Source organism: Lycorma delicatula, chromosome 2, assembly GCF_047948215.1.
Source record: "Lycorma delicatula isolate Av1 chromosome 2, ASM4794821v1, whole genome shotgun sequence".
Taxonomy (NCBI): Eukaryota; Metazoa; Arthropoda; class Insecta; order Hemiptera; family Fulgoridae; genus Lycorma; species Lycorma delicatula.
Window position 1 is genome coordinate 142,180,995 of NC_134456.1, and position 17,932 is coordinate 142,198,926.

Genomic DNA, 17,932 nt, shown 5'->3' on the forward strand with positions numbered 1-17,932 from the left:
TTTTAGGGATTAAAAATCAGAGACTAAGGCCTCTTAGTAATCGATCAATTAATGAGTTGCAATTTTCAGAACGTCCGATCAATTTTAAGGTAAGTCAGTGGTGAATATTTTGAAAATTTGATGTTTCATTAATATTTAAATCGACGGCAATGTAATCCTTATACTACGTCAAAGTACATGTGACAAAAAAACAGGAACTTTTGAAACGCATAGTTGCAGCCTTGTACAGTTGGTAGTACTGCTTTATCCAGAAGCAACATTGCCAATAAGTAATCGTGGAGTTCATGACAAAGTGGCAACGGTGATGATTAGTGGAACGGTTCAACAGCGTACTTTCGCTATAAAAATTTTTTACAAAAGCAACGATACTTTGGAAGGTGCACAAAGGAGTTCCGACGGCATTACAGTTTAAGGGCGTGTTCCATCACAACAGCGACAAAAATGTGGTTTAAAAACTTTGACGAGACTGGATCGGGTCTGAAAAAAAATGTACAGAACGACCAAGAAATGCTCGTACTCCATACAATATTGAGGCTGTACGCGTTTCAGTCGTACAAAGCCCACAGCGTTCAATTCGTAAACTGTGTTCGGGTTGTCCCGAAAGAGTGTTTGCCAAATTCATTTCGACTTAAAATATAATGCTTTCAAGTTGCAGATGGTACAAGAACTATAGGAGAATGATCACCATTTCCGCTTTGATTTATGTCAAAAAATTATGGTAAACATTAACGAGGACAACGAATGTCCATCTCACAGGGGACATGAACAAGCAGAACTATCGTTACTGGGCAGACAGCAACCCCAACGTAACGGTATGATGTGCAGTTTCGTCACATGGGGTCATCGGACCATAATTTTTCGAAAATGATGAGCGTATCACAACGACTATCACTTCGGATCTGTATCTTTACATGCTGTAATCTTTTGTTACACCTGCATTGAACAATATTCCATAGCAGCACGAAGCCTGAGGTCAACAGGAAGTTGCAACGTGGCACACTGCAAGGCAATCAGTGGCGAATTTTTCGGTAACCGTGACAAAGAATTGGTAACATTTCTTAGCTCCCAAGATCACCAGATTTGTAAGTTTGTGATTTTTTTTCTTCTGGGAATACCTTAAGAGTGTGGTCTACAAGAGCCGGCTAAAGACACTGGGTGAATTGAAAAAAACAATTCAAGACAAAATTCTTGGCAACCCACATGAAATGATGCAGTGAGCAATGGGGAACCTCAACGGCAGATTGGCACAGGGCTTACGTAGAAACAGACACCATCTACCTGGCGTAATTTTCAAAAACTGATATTAGGTACTTTGATATTTTATATTTTTATATATATTCTTTAATTGTAGTGGCTGTTTCTGTCAATAAATTTTTTTGTTGCATTATTCAAAAGTTCCCGTTTTTTGTGTCGCTCTTAATCAACTTAGCTTTGAATCTGATTGCAGTGTTGTTCAAATAAGCATTAATTTTTACTTTCTTTTATAAAATTTCATTTTATACCGTATCTTTGTTATGATGTTAATTTAATTCTCTTTAGAAGAATTGTTTTAAGTTGTTTTTTTTTTTCTTTGTTACGGTAAGAGTTAATTATATTTTTAACAATTCAAACGCGTACTGCCAACCTTCACTAAAACGATGTGACTTTACATCATTTTTGTTGAGGTTCAGGTTTTTTTTTATCGTTTTCTAGAGAAGGTAAATTTGTTATTTTTGAATATCCTTGACTAAATACTAAGTTAGTAGCATGTGTTAAAAAAGTGCAGATAAAAACAGCACAGGTGTGGAGACAGCATTGGTAATGATGAAGTATTTGCGGTCTGCGTGCGCACGCTACTGTGTAATAAGGAAGCCTATTCTATAGATGAGCGACATTAATGTTCTTTTTTTTGTTTTACTCTCTTACCGTAAATTTTTTTTTTTAAAGTAGAATTTGCAGATAACGTTTTTAAGGGTACAAAATTATTCAATTATAGATTTTTTAATTATAAATTATTTGAAAACCAGAGAAACAATCATTCATTGGTTAGAACAGCCATTTCATAGATAGAAATAGAAATCATATCTCAACCTTGAATTTGAAATTTGGTATGGAAGTACTGAACAATAAATTAACTCAGTAGCGTAAATATTAAAAAACAATGGTAGTTTTTGGATTTTCAAAAATATATAGGTTGATTTATACTGTTATCAGCGTTTTTCGAGCTTATTCTACTAACAAAATAATGAAAGATGTTCATATAAATAGAGGTCTGGAAACGCTCCGTTAGCGAGTTACGGCTAGCAAAAGATTTCGCCTGATTCTTGGTCATAGAGTGAAATAAACCACCCTGAAATTCTAAGAACCCAAATTAAGGAGGTCAACTTGACGATTTCTTATGGTTTTTCACATGACAAATTTAATAAAACGGGTTCCAGAACCATATCTCCAGTAGTTTCGTATTATCCGACGTAAAACAGAAAACATTGTCTAAAGACGCGTTTTTTGCCATACAAAAATTTTGTTACATGACTAATAAATGTGTAAAATGTATTATTAAAAATTGTAGAGAATTTAATTCTGAGAAAATTGATGTAAAATATCCGCCCAATAAAAACCAAATAAAAGTTCAAGAAATTTGATTTTATTACTTACACTTACTGTATGTAAACATTTAAATGTTATAAACCTCAGAAAATGAAGTTAGAAAAATTAAAATGAAGGTTAAAACATAAAAATGTTAATACATTTAATAAAGTTTACAGTAAATTTTCAAAAATTCATCTTTCCACCTCAATACATTTGGCTGCACGCTTTCAGATTGCTAGCATTGCTACCCACAATTCTGCATGTCTTTCCTTAATTTGTGTGGTGGTATCTGTAATACGAGCAACCAACTCTTCACGTATATAACTTTTCTCCTGTACATAATTCTTTTCATTCAATTGCACACACAAAACTGTTAACGACGTTAGATCAGGTGATCTTGGTGGCCAAGAGTATGTCTGTTACAGCTAATCCATCACTCTGAAAATTGCTTATTTAAGTATGCTGATACAGCACCTGAGAAGTGGGGAGGGGAGACACATCATTATGCTAAAACTACATTTGGTATCTTGATGGTAGTGGAACATCTTCTGATAGAAGTGACAATTATTCCTTAAGGAATTCCAATTAAGTGTTGCATTTTAGACATCCTGGGAGAATGAGTGGTACAATTAGCCGATTGTACTAGTCAGTTAGTTGATAGTACCGTACCTGTACAATTAGCTGATCGGATCAGTTGTTCAAACTAGACCACACCACATATTGACGCTAAATTGGTGTTGGAAATTACATCCTATTGTCATGGGTCACTTCTGGCCATGTGTGTTCATTGTGAAGGTTATTGCTGCCATCCCAAGTAAACCAAGCCTCACCATTAGATAAATGAACCTGCGCTATATAGTTCATATTCAACCATTAAAAATATTGCAGATGAAGAGGAGAATTTCTTGATTGAAGATTTTTTACATGTTCATTACGGTAAGGAAACAGCTTGTTATTATGAAATACCCTCCACACCACAGACTGGGAAACTCTGAACTGCCAAGAAAGGCATCATGCCTTACCCATTTTTTGAAGTGTATTGAATGTTCCACAAATTATTTTAGGATTTGGAACTCTGCAGTTAGGCAAACATCTCTGATATTCTGCAGCAGCAGCACTTGTATTTCTATCACATATCCCAAAGATAAACACAATGTTGGCATATTCCTCAAACATAAATAAATGCATTGCTGCAGTATGACCACTTGAAACAAAACAGATGGCCTAATTGACAGTTTCATCGTGCAGCACAATTTTGAGGTCTTTAATATTGCAGACCAGTTGGCCACTTATGTCGGTACGGTTAATGGACGACGAGCCTTTTCAGGTACAAACCTTGACATCGCCATTGTTAGGGACATTCCTGGCAGGGTCCTTGACTGGTCTGTGGTTGAAGACTGTTCTAGCGATCATCGGTTGATACTATTTTAAATAGTAGATGAGCTGCAAGATGGGGCCATGAGGGACATTTTCCTGTTCATTGGGGGGCGCTTCCTGCATAGGAAGGCGGACTGGCCAAAATTCCCCTCTTTGTTGGAATCCAGACTGGAGATATTTTCTCGAGACCTTGACAGCCTGCCATTAGATGTCCTGACAGAAAATTTCACTTCTGCAATGGTGGCGGTGAATGGAAATGTATATCAAGTTGGTGGTCTTGGAATCTGACAGCAATGAAGCAGTCTGTGAACCGACTCAGAAGGGCTGTGTAACGAGAGGGTAATCCCGATCAGCATGCGGCCCTAACTGCAGATTACTGCAGAGTGAGAGCTAGGTACTTTCATAGTATTAGGTCCTCCAAGCATAATTCCTGGTTCTCCTTCATTCAGAAGCAAGGGAATAAAGACCCTTGGGGCGTTGTGTATAGAGCCGTTGGACATAAACGTAGGAAAGATAGTAACAATTACAGCAGTAATGCAAAACATGCAATGCAGTTGATGACACAATGTAAACTGGATTATTGGCCAGCTTTTTTCTGTGTTACCAACTTTTGTTCAAATTCTCAATTTGACAATGAATTCGAGAAAGATACGAGAAAGGTTAATACCTTTGGTACATTGAATGTACTAAACATTATCACTGTTTTTATTTTTAATACAGTACTATTTTTTGTATCATTGCACTTTTGTAGGAAAGCAAACATGCTTTTTATGTGTTATCGCTTTCTTTTTGTACAGGTGTTAATAATAAAATCAAAGATATATTTTATGTGGATTTTAAATCCTTTGTTTTTACATATTTTACTTTTAATATTCAGAAAACTATCAAAATATTATCAGATGCTTTCTCATTGTTCTTTGTTTTTTTTTATTGTTTGTGCAGGACTTACTTTGGAGAACAATTTATCATTGAGCTCTGTTGGACCACAGTCACCTATGGAAATGAAGCCAGATACAGCTAGTTTGTTAGTTGGTAATTTCAGTCCTGGGGGTGGTCCAAATAGCCCTGGGTAAGTTCATTCATTTATTAATTACCTTGTTTTTTGCTCATTGTTTAACTGTGTTAATTTAATTGTTGATGTGATGAATCCTGGAGAATTTTAATGCATTCTGTATGCGTATGTTTTGTTTTCTCATTAGTCATCAGATGGAATCCATTACCAAGTATACCGTGCCAGAAGAACTTTAGTATACCTCCAAACCCTACAGTGAACAGAATGAATTTGTTACTAGTATGACTAAATATCACCTGTCTTAATGAACTTGCTAGCTTGATATGTAGTAGTATATTAGGCTTATCTTCATCAATTGTTCTGCCCTACAACAGTAGGAATGGCTGCCAGTCATGACTGCAGCACCTCCAAGTCACTTGATCTTCAGTTCTCCTCTTCATCCTGCTGTAGCCTTCCTTTCATTGCCTGGTGTTATCTAGCATCTTCTTCATCCTTTTTCTCATGTCCTCTTTACTGTTCTCTCTACAGCATTCCTCAACAGACAGTCTATTCTCATCATATGGCCGACTCAATCATGTTTCCTCTTCTTTATGACATCCAGTATTTTCCTTTCCTCTTTAACTCTTCTTAGCACTTCTTGATTTTAACTTCCCACTTCACATCTTCTATTTGCCTCCATAACCTCATCTCAAACACCTGCAGCCTTTCTTTTCCTCTCTTCTTGGTACCTGTGTTTCAGCCTTGAACAAAGCTATACTCCATACCCATACATAACATTTTGCTAGTCTTTTCTTAAGCTCTTTTCTCTAGTGGTCCTACAAAAGTTTCTTCTTGTTAAAGTTTTTCTTGGCAATAGCTATTTGAGATTTTACATCTATGATACAGTAAAGGTTTTTTTTGTTAAAATGCTTCCAAGGTATTTGAATTTATCCACTTGTTCTATCTCTTTCCCATCCACTTTGATTGAAGTTTTGTGTCTTTTCGTCCTATTCTCATAAATTTTGCTTTTTTTTATTGATCTTCATCCTTTATTCTGTGCATTTTCTGCTCAGATCTTCAATCATTTCAGTTACTTCTTTTCTTATCTCAGCTAGCAGCACCGTGTCATCCACAAATTTTTATACATTCCACTTTTTCTCTCCTCCAGACACACTTTCTTTACTTTACTTCCACCCAAACATTCATTAATCATTTCTTTCAAATAAACATTAAACAAATTTAGTGATAAGCAGCTCCAACTTTCTGATTGTAATACAATTCCTTAATCTCCTCTCTCACCATTTTAGTCCGTGTTTTTTTTTTAGTATGATCATAAGTTTATCCCATTTCACAATGTCAAATCCCTTTGCCAAGTCTGAAAATTGCAAACATGCAATTTTGGCACACCTTAAATGTCTATAAACGGCAAACACCTCCTTGTTTTTATCTATCTGTTTCTCTCCTAACAGTCTCACACTCTTAACAATCAGTCCTATTGCATCTCTTGTTCCAAGTACTTATCCGAATCCATATTGCTCTTCGCCAAGTATTTCTTCTGTGCAAGACAAATTTAACCTTCTATTGATTGCTCTTAGTAAAATTTTTGTTACATGTGATATCAGACTAATGTCCTATATTCTTCACATTTTTTAGGCTTATAGAAATAAAAAATTAAAACCACTTTATTTCTAGTTTCCCTAACAAGGCTGCCATACTTGTTATTCTGGAATGCAATTCAAGGATTGGGATGCTTGTCATTCTTGAGAATAGCTGTGCAATTTTTCAGGTGTGCAATGAAACTTACGCCAGTTCATGTGCAATAATCATTGTAGGTATGACAGTAACAGAACATATTCATTATAACCTCCTCCATTAAAGAAACAGCTTTAAATTTATTAGTTACAGGAATAGTTTTGACTTACAAATTTTCCATGAAATATTTTGTTCAGTTTGAATATTTCTTTCTTTTCTGTTTACCCTCCGAAACCACCATGAAGTATTACTTCAGAGGATGAATGAGGATTATATGTATGAATGTAAATGAAGTGTAATCTTGTACAGTCTCAAGTCGATCATTCCTGAGATGTGTGGTTAATTGAAACCCAACCACCAAAGAACACTGGTATCCACGATCTAGTATTCAAATCCATATAAAAGTAACCTTGCCTTTACTAGTATTTCAACCTTAGAACTCTTGACTTCGAAATTAGCTGATTTTCGATGACGAGTTCACCACTAGACCAATCCAGTTCGTCTCAGTTATGAATCTGGTCTAACTTTGTAGGAAATTCATCCTGAAATCTTTTTTTATGTACTACAATGTCTTCAGATTATTTATCTAATATAAATAATCTGAATAATTTATGTAAACTAAGTAAGTGTATGCATTTACAATAAATTGACAGTTGAAAATTTATTTTTTATTAGTATACTCAAAATATAGATTCTCACTTCAAGTGTAGAGTATGAAGCTTCAAAGAAGTGTGAATTATGTTTGATCTCTTACTTTTTTATTATTTGTTAACCTTCTCAACTTGCCCAATACCCAGATGCACCTGCTTCTTGCTATATTCTTATACTAGTATTATGTAAATGCATGACTTTGTAACTATTTTTTAGACGTCCCTTTGGCAGATGTACTTTATAGTATTAAAATGTTTATTTTTGCTAAAGGTCATGATTTTTGTTTTCTATATTTAATTCATTTAGCATTGTGCTAGATTTGATTGTTTATTATAAAGTAAAGGACCACATCTATATAGTGCACCATTCTTTTGAAATAAAGAGTGGTATTTTTTCCTTGCAGCTGGCTTGTTGATAGGAATATAAATATAATTTCACAGACTATGAACATATTAATATTGTGATGAATTGATAGCATTTGTTTTTGTTAATTTATAGCTTTTTATAGATTTTTCAAAGAAATAATTGCTTTTTTACATGTCTTTTATATACTGAAATCCATTTAGTCATCAATTATACAAAATTAATGTGAATATCTATGTATAAATCTTTTTAACTTTAAAAAAATGACATGCTATCTGAGCAAAAATCCAATCACATGCTTTTTATCTATTTCTGCTTTTTATAACTCATTGGTGAGTTATTACTAAAAAAAAAAAAAAAAAAAGTAATAAATTAAACAAGTTCCTTCTTAATGAGTTTTGTTTCAAAAGAAAAATGAAATTTTTTTTTACTTTTAAGAATTACAGTATACAGTTTCATCAAGCATACAATTAAACTATTTTCATTTAGACAGCATTTCCTTTATAAACTACCACCTTTGGAGGCAATCCCCATAGATTGATTATTCTCTCACCTTTACCTATCCTTTACTCAGTTTCCTTAGATTAATTCTGAATTGCTTGCCATGTGAATTTGGTCAGTCACCCTGGTTTAAGAATGGAGCTTCAATGGGTAGAAAATCTTATGTACTTTTAGAATTGTCCAAGAAGTCTGTTCAAGGCACTGGTTAATGAAAGAGATGTCGTTATTCTTATTAAAATTCATATAAAATGACGATGCATTCTTATAGTAATGTAAGTGGGAGATTGTTCTGCACCCAGAAAGTTTGTAATGGTATTAACTGCACTCAGTAGAAAACCATATAGGTATACAGTTTACATTAACACAGTACATATTATTTATTAATATAACATTTTCTATGATCTGAATTCAGATAAATATGAATCTTAGTAAAAAAATAAAAACATCTTTAACTCCAAACATATAATGCAATGATCCACATGGAAAGTAAATGCATTGATAAATCTTTCATGAAATGTTATAATGCACGTTTTCTGAAATACTAATACATTTCATCAACAAAAAAACCTGTATGCTATATAAGGCTATAAACAATTTATTGTTTCTTTTAGGAGCATTTCAATATGCTCCTAACTTCACATGAAATTTCAAACTTTACATGACAAAGAGATCTATGTAGAAAAATCACAAAGGAATACTCAGAATAAAATTACAAGTAAAATCACCTGAATTTTATAAAATAATCTGACAAATTCTGACATTACAATATTAATCCTTATCCCAAACCTGGTAGTCGAAATATTCAATCACTTCTGATTTTTTTATTGAAAAACTTCTGATTTTTTTTATATTTTTTTTTTTGTTATTGTTATTATTAAATTACTATTTTGTAAAAATCTTTTTACAATCAGAGGTTAATAAAAATTAATAAATCAATATATTTAAATTAAAAAAAAAAAAGTTAAAAAAAGGAAGAAAGGAAGAAAATGTTGCAAACCAAAAAAATAAACTGCAAGAAAAAGTTGCAACCAAAGAAAGAATAAAAAGATTAAGAGAAGAAGATAAATATAAAGAGGAAGAAAGCGTTAAGACCAGGGAAAGAATAAAAAGATTAAGAGAGGATGATTAATATAAAGAGGGAAAATTTGAACTAGAGAATGTGTATACAAATTAAGATCAGAAGAATTATATCAAGCCACCGAGCGATTAAATGATTGACAACAAAAAACTAATAAACAAAATTATGATCAACTCCAACTTAGGGAGATAATGAACTAAAAGATAAGAATTTTTGTAATTTATCAAAGATCAGCCATGTATGCCTTAGTGTATATGTTGCTCTTGTGAGGGTCTATTTTTCAGTTACTCTGTAGTTAACTTTAATGTAGATAAAATTAAACAGAAATTTCCAGAATAATTAAATTAAATTAAACTAGAAAATCCAAAAATAATATGATTCTAAATTATAATTTTCAATTAATATTAAGTGATCAGATGTTTCACCAATCTGTTACATATACACATATGTAATAATGCCTATTAAATTGCATATATACATTTTTAAAAGTACATAAAATTTTATTTCACTAATAACTTCTGATTTTTTTTATATATATATTTTTTTATTATTATTGAATAATTTTTTATTGTAAAACTTTTTTGCTGTCTTAGGTTAATAATTATTAATAAATCAATACATTTAAATTTAAAAAAAAGTTAACAAAAATTAATTTAAAAAAAAAGGAGATGAAGTCTGATTCAAACCGATGTGCCTTCACTTATAAGATTAAAATATTTTATTTGGCTATAAGAATGAAAATATGAACCACTTATGATATATCATTGAAAAGCTCTCAGTGAGGGCTTATTACTGCAGTTAAGAAAAAGTCCAAAAGCCAAAAATGGCTTTTTGGACATTTTTGGTTCAGCAGATTGCATTCAAATGGAGAGGTGCACAACTAGATGTTACAACAGTCCTAAATCTAAAATTTCAACATACTACAGCTAATCATTTTTGAGTTACATGAGATACATTCATATGTACAGACGTCACGCCAAAACTAATCAAGATTCAGGAAGGTCAAAATGGATATTTCCATTGAAATCTGAAAAAAGAAATTTTTCGCGATCACAATACTTCCTTTACTTCCTACAAGTTTAGTAAAGGAAGAAGCAACTTGGTTAGTTGCTTCTTTCAAAAACCAACTAATATAATTCTTTCACGTTTAACTATAATTACTAAATGTTTATAAAAAAAATGACTAAATACTATCAAACAATACATCAAACAAATAGCTAAATACTAACGATCAAATAAATTCCATACATTCATCTACATTGCTAATTTGTTGAAACCAAGAATATCCACCAGAGGAACTGCTACAAAATTTTAAATTATTAACATGAAACCTAGAAACAACTGGTTAAAACAAATCTAACATCTTATATAATTTCTTTTTTAACAGAATAATTAAAAGAACAACATAATTATAATAATTTCAGTAAACTTATAGTGCTTATGAACAAATATAAAACTTTTTGTGATAGACTACAAATAAGCATCGGTAAAGAGATATAATGTGTATAGTGTAGTATTAAGTATAGCAATCTACAATATCAGTAGCAGAAATTATTTCATATAATGTGTACATAGATTAATTGTGACTGCTGTGATGTATGGTATGAAGTTAATAAATTAATATAATCAGTATAGAATAAAATAACACTATTGAAGGCATTAAATGAATAATAAATGAGTGGTATTTAAAGAAACTGAAAAAGACTTTGAAATAGATGACTCCCATGATAAAAGTGGAAGCTGATAGCAGCAACCAAAGTAAATTCATAAAAAGTAAAAATAAATATTAATTTTAAAGAAATTGGCAGAGAAATCTTTTAAACAGGTAGCTAATAATTAAAATAGCAACAGAAACGTACAAAGCCTTTTTTAATAGGCCAAGTTCATGTTGTATTATCTCAGCTACTAATTTGGCTGTTTTTGCAACCTCTGGATAGGAAACAGAATGCTTGAACAGCCAAAGGCACACGAGGAATTTATCTCCATACATAATTCTGTTTATTAGTAAGAATTCTACAATGGAATATTCAAAGAAATTGATGTTGAACTCTTTGTTTTTTTATCTGATGTGTAATTTAATCTTTTGAAGAAATTATTATTTTTTTTTTTTTTTTAGTTTTATTTAAAGACTATAATAATTCCATTTCTAAGACTCTGTTTCTAATTCATTTTCTCACAAATACTGTTTTAGAAGCCACTGATTTTTCAATTTGAAAAATGTTGTTTACCATCTGCCGTTCAGATTTTTTTTTTAATTGCCACATGCCCACTATCACTTTCACAGTTAAGCTAGATTGGTACATATTTCGTGAATATTGTCATAGGTGTTGTGATATTACACCTGTCACAAATGCATTACCCAGGTTTTGAATTTTTAAATCCTTAGTAACTGATTAGGATGCAATGGGAGAAACTACATCAAAGTACAGTGCTGTGGCCATTGATACTATCCTAACATGCATCCCTAGGCTACTTTAAAAAATGGCTTGTCTATCTAACCAACAATCTGTCAATATTTCTAATTGAATGCGTTCATGTGACCAGCTTAAAAAATTTAGAAAGGTTTTAAAAAATTTCCCAAAAAGGTAACTGATTTAAAATACAGTTAAATTTTATCAAAAAAATTTGACAAAGTGGATCCTTTGTTTTGGATACCTGTAAAAAAACCAGGTGTTGTACAATAGTTACGTTTGCATAATCTGTCAATATGCTGATAAAAGTGAATTTTGGAGTTTATGTTAGTTACTCATAAAGTGCCTTGAGGAAGGATAGTCTTCCCTCATGAGAAACTAACATTAAATGCAAACAAAAAAAGAAATAAAATAATTTCTGGGCTTTAGGGAAACCAAAAGACAGATCAGGCAAGTTGTCATTCATCAAAAATTTCATATTCCACCCAGCTACTCCTTCTTTCTGTGAATTCTTTGTATACTTCAAAAGTGGAAAGTGTTATCAGAAGACCACTTAATTAAAATGTGATACTAGTTTGAAACCTGTCTTTCTGTTTATAATTAAAACTCTACTTAGTGTTCACAGTTAATTTATTAAAGTACAAACACACTTATCAAAGTTTAATACAGTTTTTAATTTTACATCGCCCATCATTTTATTGAGAAACAATTAGAAATCAGATTAGATGTAGATTACCCTTTCAAATCAAAACAATTTCTTATTATATAAAATTGAATTTATCTTATTAGTAAAAATATTAAAAAAATAATTTTGAAAATATTCTTTCAAAACACATTAAATTATATGTTGTTATCCAACGGCTGTTTTTTTTTTCAACCTCCGATCTGCATTTAAGTAAACAAGAGATAGGTGGGAACCAGGTCTGTGTGTCATTGTGCCGCCTCCCCCACCACAACCTCTGCCATTGCCAGCTCCATTGTATCAGTCTGAGCCAAGCTACCCTTAAACATGGCCGCAACAATCTATGCTCCTACCAAGCGTGAGTTGGGAATTGTGATATGTTTTCTGCAAGCAGAAGCATGTAGTGCTGCTGAAATCCATCGCAGAATGAGCCTAGTGTGTGGTGAAAATTTGAGTGATGGTAATGTACGTGAATGGTGTAGGAAATTTAAAGAAGGGCGAACAGACATCCACGACAAAGGTGGGCAAGAACGCAAGTCTGTCGCTAGGTTTGTATGCCTGGTTGAGAATATTGATAATTTTGTCTGCAACAAATGAAGGTTTATGATAAGTGAACTTTCTGCCAAAATTTCAAGGTCTTCTCTGTTCACAATTGTGATTAAAGATGTATGATACTGTAAACTGTGTGCACATTGGGTCCCAAAAATGTTGAATGATGATCACAAAATGCAGTAAATGGCGTCAGCCTTAATGTAATGTTTCTCATCTGTTACGATAATGAGGGGAAAGAGTTTTAAAGTCTATCATTACTGGCGATGAGACTTGGATCCGGTATGACAATTCAGAAACCAGAGAACAGTCTAAGCAGTGGATTCACACTTCTTCTTCAAACAAGCTGAAAAAGTTCAGACACTGAGTAACAGGAAAACAATGGCTACGGTTTTTTGGAATCATAAAGGTGTCTTGTTGGTGGACTTTATAGAGCAGAAGACAACAATAACAAAGTAAGTTTATTGTGAATCTTTACATCGCCTCCACAGAGAGATCCAGAACAAACAAACAGGTATGCTCTCGGCCGGTGTAGTGTTGATACATGAAAATGCATGATCACACTGTGCCATCATGATGCAAGCAATTCAAGTGGGAAGTTTTTCAACCATCCACCATATAGTCCAGACCTAGCACTTAGCAATTTTCACCTCTTTCGAGAACTGAAGGCATGGTTTGCCACCAACGAAGAACTTCAGGAGGCTGTCAAGACGTACCTTACCTCACTGGCAGCAAACTTCTTTGAAGAGAACATTGGAAAGCTGGTGTCACGATACAATAAATGCCTCAATTGTTTTGGCTATTATCTAAAAAAATAAGGTAGATATTACTCAACTTTTAGTAATAAAATCATTTTGTTATATCAATGTATCTTTCTTTTATAGTCCATCAGAAGTTGAAAAAAAAAGACAGCCCTCGTATATATGTTTATGTTGTTAGTTTGTGACATGTTTTTTCCCTCTTGATAAATTCCTAACTTTTCTCAAACAGTTCTACAAATAAACAATTTATTTCTTCCAGCAATCATAGAAACCAATCCGTGACCAAGCTGAAGAAAACTAGCCAATTTTCCAACGAGATGGATCACCACTGCATCAATACCTCCTTATTAGAGTTTTTGAATACTCAGTTTAAAGGAAGATGAACAGGTAGATTAGAAATCATCGAATTACCAGTTTTCACCATCTAAGAATACACATCTAAAAGAACTGAGATATAGATTGTTGTAACTATATATCACACTGTACCACCCACATAATGTTACGTTGGAGAGCTTTTCTCTTCATTTTTACCCCTGAAAAATATGAGTATACAGTTTGAGCATTGATTCTAAGAAAGATAATACCATACATTTATCCTATATTTTTTTATAAATAATTTTTCAAGAGTAATTATGCAATTTTCCAGCTTTATAAAACTTCAATGTTTTTTTTGTTTTTTTTTTTAATTTTAATATTAGTTATCGTTGTGATTTTGTCAATTTTTTTACTATCAGTTGATTATCAAAACATCCCAAATCATTTGTTTAAATAGATCAATTAATCAAGCTAAATTCTTGGTCTTTATCTATGATTTTTAAAAATTTACCATATGCCCATCTAAGATTTTTTTAATTGTACCATATGCCCAATTTCATCTTCACATTAAAGATTTACCTCCTCTTCATAGCAGCACCAAAAACCAGGAAGCTTTTATACTGAATAAAAAGAAGGTAAAGTGATAAAAGCTTGGGTTTTATTTTTACATTCCATTGTTTTAATAATTAATAGTATGAGAATATCTCTCTTATTATTATATTTTGTTTATGAGGATTCATTCAATAGAAAGACGACTTTTACATTTCGGTGAACAGAATAAGTAGTTTCACTGATGGTCTAGAATATGTAATAATTATAAAATAAATTAAATTCAAGGTTGCAGAATATTTATGTGATTTATTTAAAATACAAGTAACTGATAATTGTAAAATTTGTAATTTTAAGTAAGGTGTTTATTATGTTCTTCTTACAAATTTGATTTCATTACTTTTGTTTTAAAACTCTCTCAGAATATTTATTATTCAAGCTTGAACCAGTTCATAAAGTTTTTTAAAGTTTCATATTTCCATTTTTCAGTGAAGTTACCATTTAAAATTTTACAGAAAATATTCATTTATTTACAATTTTATTAAAAACATGCCTTTATATAACTTCAACAGTAACATTCTTCACCGTTAACTACATTGAGAACACAGTTACACTAGGAAGTTTAACTGTGTCTGACTACCAACCCTTATCATGACTAATTAAACTCTTGTCAGAGTAGAGATCCAGTTACGTAATTCAGTTACTATTGTTGGATAAAGTTAACAAAAAACACACAGCTAGTATTTGCCAAAAGAAATTGGACTTTATTGAAAGTCAAACAAATGAACTTATGTTATAATCATAACCTTAAAACATAAAAGGAAATTATGAAATTAACATAACTTAATGATACTTAACATATCAGCTGAATCAGCATATGAACAATGATGTTAAATGCAAAAATACATGAATAAACATTTTTTAAATACACAATGTAACAAAGCCTGAAAACAAGAAAACATAAAACAACTTAATTTCAAATTAGATACTTAAAACATAACTTCAATAGAAAGTGGAACTGGAAAACAGTTGCACTGCTAACATATACTGTACTATGAAAATTAGCAATGAACAAATTTCATTAGCTTAGAAAACATTAATTAAAATAATTTCAGTATAGAAGGCGTTAATTACAATATAATCACATTAAAATAAGTAATAATATAAATGGAGTTTATTTTGATAGATAAACATTCTTGAAAATACAAAAATCACAAAGTCCTAAAACATACCTGCACATCAGGAGTAATTTGCTTTAGGTTAATTTACGAGAAGTATTATGAATACAGTGCATAAGTAGCAAAGAATTAGTCTCGGCGATCAACAAGTTACACAAATAAATTATACAGTTAATTACAATAACAAATCGTAATAATTAAGCATGTAAAATAGCTAAGCCACCTATCATGATTGCACTTAAGTGAATAAATGGTTTTATTTGAACTAAACTTGAAATCGAAAGGCATAAGGTATGATGAACTGAATGTTCCACAAATTTTAATGATAAAATAACTGCTGAACGTAATAAATAATGAAAATTGAACTTGCCTGTAGCACACAAATATTAGCAAGAGACGAACTCGTGAATGAAGGTAAATGAATACATACAGTAATCCTGGGCATAGAGTGCAGTGGTGTATCAGGAATACAGAGGTGCGCCGTGGTTTGGTGGTAGAATAATGCGTAGCGTCTCAGATATGTAGCGACAAGTTTGGAGAATCTGCATGGATGAGAATATTATCACAAAGTTTGCAAGGGGATTGGCCATAGGCGACTGTACAGGAGGAATGTTGGATCTACTCTGCCGAAAAGATGGCGTGAAAGAAAAGAGGGGGAAACCAGATCCAGGTAGTGGACAGGAGAGAGTGTGTGTAAAAAACAAGAGATGTGTGCATGGGGAGATAGTCTGGCTGGCGCCAGAAGTGTCGAACACGAGGACAAATAATCAAACAGGTACAAATGACAAGCCCAAAAATACGAAACATAGTAAAATTTAACATTCCTGTAACAAACAACAGGACCCAACCCTAGCTTAGAATTCATTGAAAATAACGGAAACTTTACACTAAACGGCATAAACAACTATCTTACTAAGCTGTTGCACACAATAGGATCATCTAACACAGATGAAATTATGGTAAACAAAACCTGAGTCAAGTATTCAAAGCTGCTGTAGTACTGAGTCATAAAATATAACAATTAATACAGTATACAAACATCCACAATCTGTGTAATTTTTGCATCTAGTGAACTCCCTACTGTAACTAAGTTTCAGCAGATCTGGATTGTTTTCATTAATTTTTTTGTCTTACTGAAAATAAACTTTTTTTCCTCTTTCAGGCCTATGTAAAGTTATGATTTTAAAAGTAACATGTTTATTTTCAGCTGAAGGGTTGTTTTGAACCTCGCCGATTCTTTTAGTTTTTTATGTACTCTATCAAAACAACTATGAAGTTAAATGCTTTACTAAAAGTTAGAAGGTTCTAATTAAACTAAAGGTTCTAACTAATTAACTAAACAAGGTTAGCAGTTTTTATTCCCTTACCCTGTAAGAAGATTTTGTTTCCAGGTAACTGATGTAAAGTTAAAGCTAATTTTTCAAGAGATTTTTTATTTATTTGAAACATGATTTAAATAAAATTTTATGTAAATATGATAGTAGAAAATACTTTCATCGTAGCTAGTAATGAATCTCTTCCTAGCATCCTTTAGACTTCTCTAAAGCTTTTTCATTTAGCATACTTAAAAATTTTACTTAATGTCTCCACTTTTACTATAAAATGTCACTAATTCACTTTTGAAACATAATTTGGAATTTAAAGATCTTCCGTTTATAATTTATTAATTTATTTTTGGTCTTGTTTTATGTCAACAATCAATCACTCTTCATGTGCTTTTGCTTGATCTCACTTTTTAGATCAGCAATAAAAAATTAATATCGACTCAAGGATAAATTATCATTTATGTCAGTAGAAAATTGCTAAACTTTTAAAATTAAAAATAACAAATTAAATACAGCACTTCAATCATATTAAGATTCATAATGATGTGAGTTAGCTCATCATTACAACAACTTACTGAGTTCTGTATTTAACATCACTTATAAAATATCCATTAGATCTAACTATAAATTAAATAATTAGGATTATATAGACAGATTTTTATATCACTAAGTTTATAGAATTCCATGTGCAGTGAAGTTGCTATAAATCTGTCTCTTATCATTAAAATAAGAATAGATGTCTACAGTCATAAAAAAGAGATTAAAGCAATATTTAATCAAACATTAATATTTAAATAAAATTACAATAAAAACCGTTATGAGTTGTCAGTGATTCTTAAATTTGTTTCATTAGTATAACTTTTTAGCATGGTTCATTTTTT

General features: G+C 31.7%; 1 protein-coding gene across 1 annotated transcript in view; it reads left to right on the forward strand.

Moving 5' to 3' along the window:
• The window catches only part of usp (retinoid X receptor ultraspiracle), a 148,234-nt gene that overhangs the window by 98,709 nt on the left and 31,593 nt on the right, over window positions 1-17,932 (forward strand). The window contains exon 2 of the mRNA XM_075356382.1: window positions 4,888-5,014. Within this exon, the coding sequence (XP_075212497.1) occupies window positions 4,888-5,014 (127 nt within the window). The remainder of the gene's footprint in view (window positions 1-4,887; window positions 5,015-17,932) is intronic.